Source organism: Merops nubicus, unplaced genomic scaffold (genome assembly GCF_000691845.1).
Source record: "Merops nubicus isolate BGI_N331 unplaced genomic scaffold, ASM69184v1 scaffold1677, whole genome shotgun sequence".
NCBI classification, from domain to species: Eukaryota; Metazoa; Chordata; class Aves; order Coraciiformes; family Meropidae; genus Merops; species Merops nubicus.
In genome coordinates, this window is record NW_008620765.1 from 23,975 (window position 1) to 26,929 (window position 2,955).

The 2,955-nt window shown below is 39.8% G+C and overlaps 1 protein-coding gene across 1 annotated transcript in view; it reads left to right on the plus strand.

Moving 5' to 3' along the window:
* Nucleotides 1-571: 571 nt before the first annotated feature.
* LOC103776672 (GRAM domain-containing protein 4-like) overlaps nucleotides 572-2,955 on the plus strand; it is a gene marked incomplete at its 3' end in the record, with an annotated part of 40,182 nt that continues 37,798 nt past the window's right edge. Inside the window, exon 1 of the mRNA XM_008944190.1 lies at nucleotides 572-776. Within this exon, the coding sequence (XP_008942438.1) occupies nucleotides 615-776 (162 nt within the window). The remainder of the gene's footprint in view (nucleotides 777-2,955) is intronic.

A 2,955-nucleotide genomic window follows, 5' to 3' on the forward strand; every position in this document is an offset into this window, starting at 1 on the left:
TTCAACAACCTTTAGGTTTTGGTGGGATCTTCTGCATTATCTGTCTGGTCGCTTTCTTCAATAAACCCTTGGTGCTTTGTTTTCTTAGCCTGAAGCAGTAGGGAGATACATTAGCCTCCTTATTCTCTTGCTCCATTTTTTCTGGGAATTTAAAGATTACTTTTGCAGCTTAGTGGATTTGCATGTCTTTGATTAGAAGCGTCAGCACATTGAAGAATGTGGACTTAGCAGCCAAACTTTTTTTTTTTTTTTTCCCCAAGTAACCTGTTAGAAAGTGACTTTCCAGTCTTTGGAGTGCAGCTTGTGCACATTCTGACTTGTGTTAAAAATAGCCATGAGAAAGAGGCCGTAATAGTGTGGGAAGATGTTAAATCATCAGCTGCTGACAAACGAACCACGCGTCTGTTACAATGTGGAGAAGAGCGCCTGTTGAAAAGCTGAGCTGCAGCGAGTTTTGCCTCCAGTGGCAGAAGGGCCCTTGCAAGGAGGTTAGAAGTAGTGACCAGAATGTGTTTAGTTTTATTGCAGACTTTCTAAAGTGTGCTTGATGTTTTGTTTCTTGCAGAGACTCCAACCGTCATGTTAAGGTAAAGCAGAAAAGTGCAGTGCTGAACATGCTAAAGAAGTTGGACAAAATAAGGTTCAGAGGTCACAAGAGAGATGAGTTCCTTGATTTAGCAGAGTCTCCAAATGCTTCGGACACTGAATGTGGAGATGAAATCCCGGTGAAAATACCTCGAACATCAACTCGAGACAATGAAGAGCTGAGAGACCCTGTAAGTACTTGATTTCAGGATCATTACATTATGGCAGGCAGAAACATCATAGACCCAGAATACTTTGTCCCTGTGTTTTGGATGTAACACTTGAAGATTTGAGGATGAGGAAATAAGCTTCTACTAATAAGCTTCCATTTTGTGGAAGGATCAATTAATTTCTTAGTATTAAGGATCAATTAATTTCTTAGTGTTAAGTTTCTCTGCCCCTACTATTGATATTAGATATTGTGGGTTGACAGGTTTGTTAGGCTAGGATGTGCTTCTGAATGCTGTCAGGTTTTAATTGTTATGTTGAATTACTAATGAGCACATCTGAAGGGAAGACTTCTTTTCAGTGTGAGCAGCTCAGATCTGCTCAAACGGAGCTGGCCAGATCTATAGGGATGATTTCTCATGGCTTCATTAGAGTTAGAGGGTCACACTTCCTTGTTCTTCACAGTAGTTCTGTATCCAGTAACGCATCCATGCTATAGAGCTGGTTTAAACATGTGCAGGAGGTGAGCAAGACTCTTCAGGTGCTAAAACATTTTGGTGGTTATAAGTAGAAGCACCCAAACACACCTACCTTTTTAAAAGACACTGTTTCAGAAAAAGTTAAAAGATTGGGTTAGAAAAAAAATTAAAATCTTGCTTTAACTGTTAAAATACAGCTGTGGATTCTTGAGCTTGGAGTGCTACGATGTAAATTAAGGTTTATCCATTTAACTGTATTCTAGAATGTGACTTGGAAGTCAGAATTTGTACCATGCTGTTTGTAAACACACAGTGCAGTTTTTATCCCCCAAATGTGGTCAGGTTGTTATCTGAAAGCTCATTTCTAGAAGCACAAGGCTCAACGCAAGTGTTAAACTAAGAGACTTCCAACTGTCTCTGCTTGAGCATCTCCGTGGTGGTTAGCAGCTTTTATCCTGCTCTGTAGCTACTAGTTTTTTTTAAATTTAAGTGGGCTTGTATGGTGTCATGTACAGTCATACTATATGGACCACTTTGCCAGAATTTTTTTCCTATGATCATGGAACAAAGAAGAGGTAAAATGATAGAACATTTTTAAGTCACAAGAAGTCAATTGTATGCAAATCCTCAAGCTCCTCCAAGAAGGAAGTCTGCTGAATGCCTTTCCTTTGCTTCTGTGCTCCTGACGGCATCTGTCATTTGTTAAGATGTTTGTATTGTGTATACTGGGACTAATCTGTGCTGGTGCCCTTCCAGCATGGTGTTTTTTATAAGCAAATACCATCTTATTTTCATTAAACTTAAGGCATATGTGTGAAGAGCAGGGTGTTTTCTTTTGTGTCTAATCAGAAGGATCTGGATGGCGGAGTTAAGAGGCTACAGAAAGATCTGTTGTAAACCCTAGGTAATATTTTCTGCATTTCTTTAGGAGGATAGTAGCTCCAGGATGGTATGGCTGAGAAAATAGTGAGCTGGCCTCTGTTTTCTCAAATTGTTCAACTTTCTCTGCTCAGAAGGTAATCTGAAGAGAAATACCTTGCTTTCTGGCTGATTACATGCTGTTAAGTTGGCTGTTGTGATCTAAGTCCTTGGGATACATTTGAGTATAGTGCTTTAAAAACAGAGAGAAAGGAGCAGGGGAAAGCAGCATCAGCATCAGATGTGTTTTGCCCTGCTTCTCATGTTTAGGAGCCCCAAACCCATGAGAAGATGGAACAGCAGAATAGCAGCTGCTGGGTTACAGATATTAGCAAACAAGGCCAACTTATATGAGGAATGAGGTCTGACATATAAGGGATAAATTTCAGATGGGAAGTTTGGAGGATTGGTGTTTGGCCCTCACGGACATCTGTCCACCAAGCTCTGCTTTCCATCCATAAAATGAAGGGAGAAGAATCCTTTGTGCTACAGAGGTGTTTGGAGTAAAAGTAGTGCTTGTATATTTAAGTAAATATTAAAATAGTGGCTGAGATCATGTGAACAGAGCAATTCTGAATTGTCTGTTTCTTATTGAGATTGTACAGTTGAATTGTGACTGTACTTGCTTTTATTTCAGTGGCTAAACCTCAAATATTAATTTGCTTATACAGGGTGATTTTTCTTTTAATAGGCTCTGTGAGCAACTCAGTATTAACTAGTTGTTCTGTCCTGGTTAGAAGGCAGAATTGTGTCCCACCTCCCTTATCCCTCAGTTTCCCAGGTAGAGAGGTAAATAAGGAAGGCA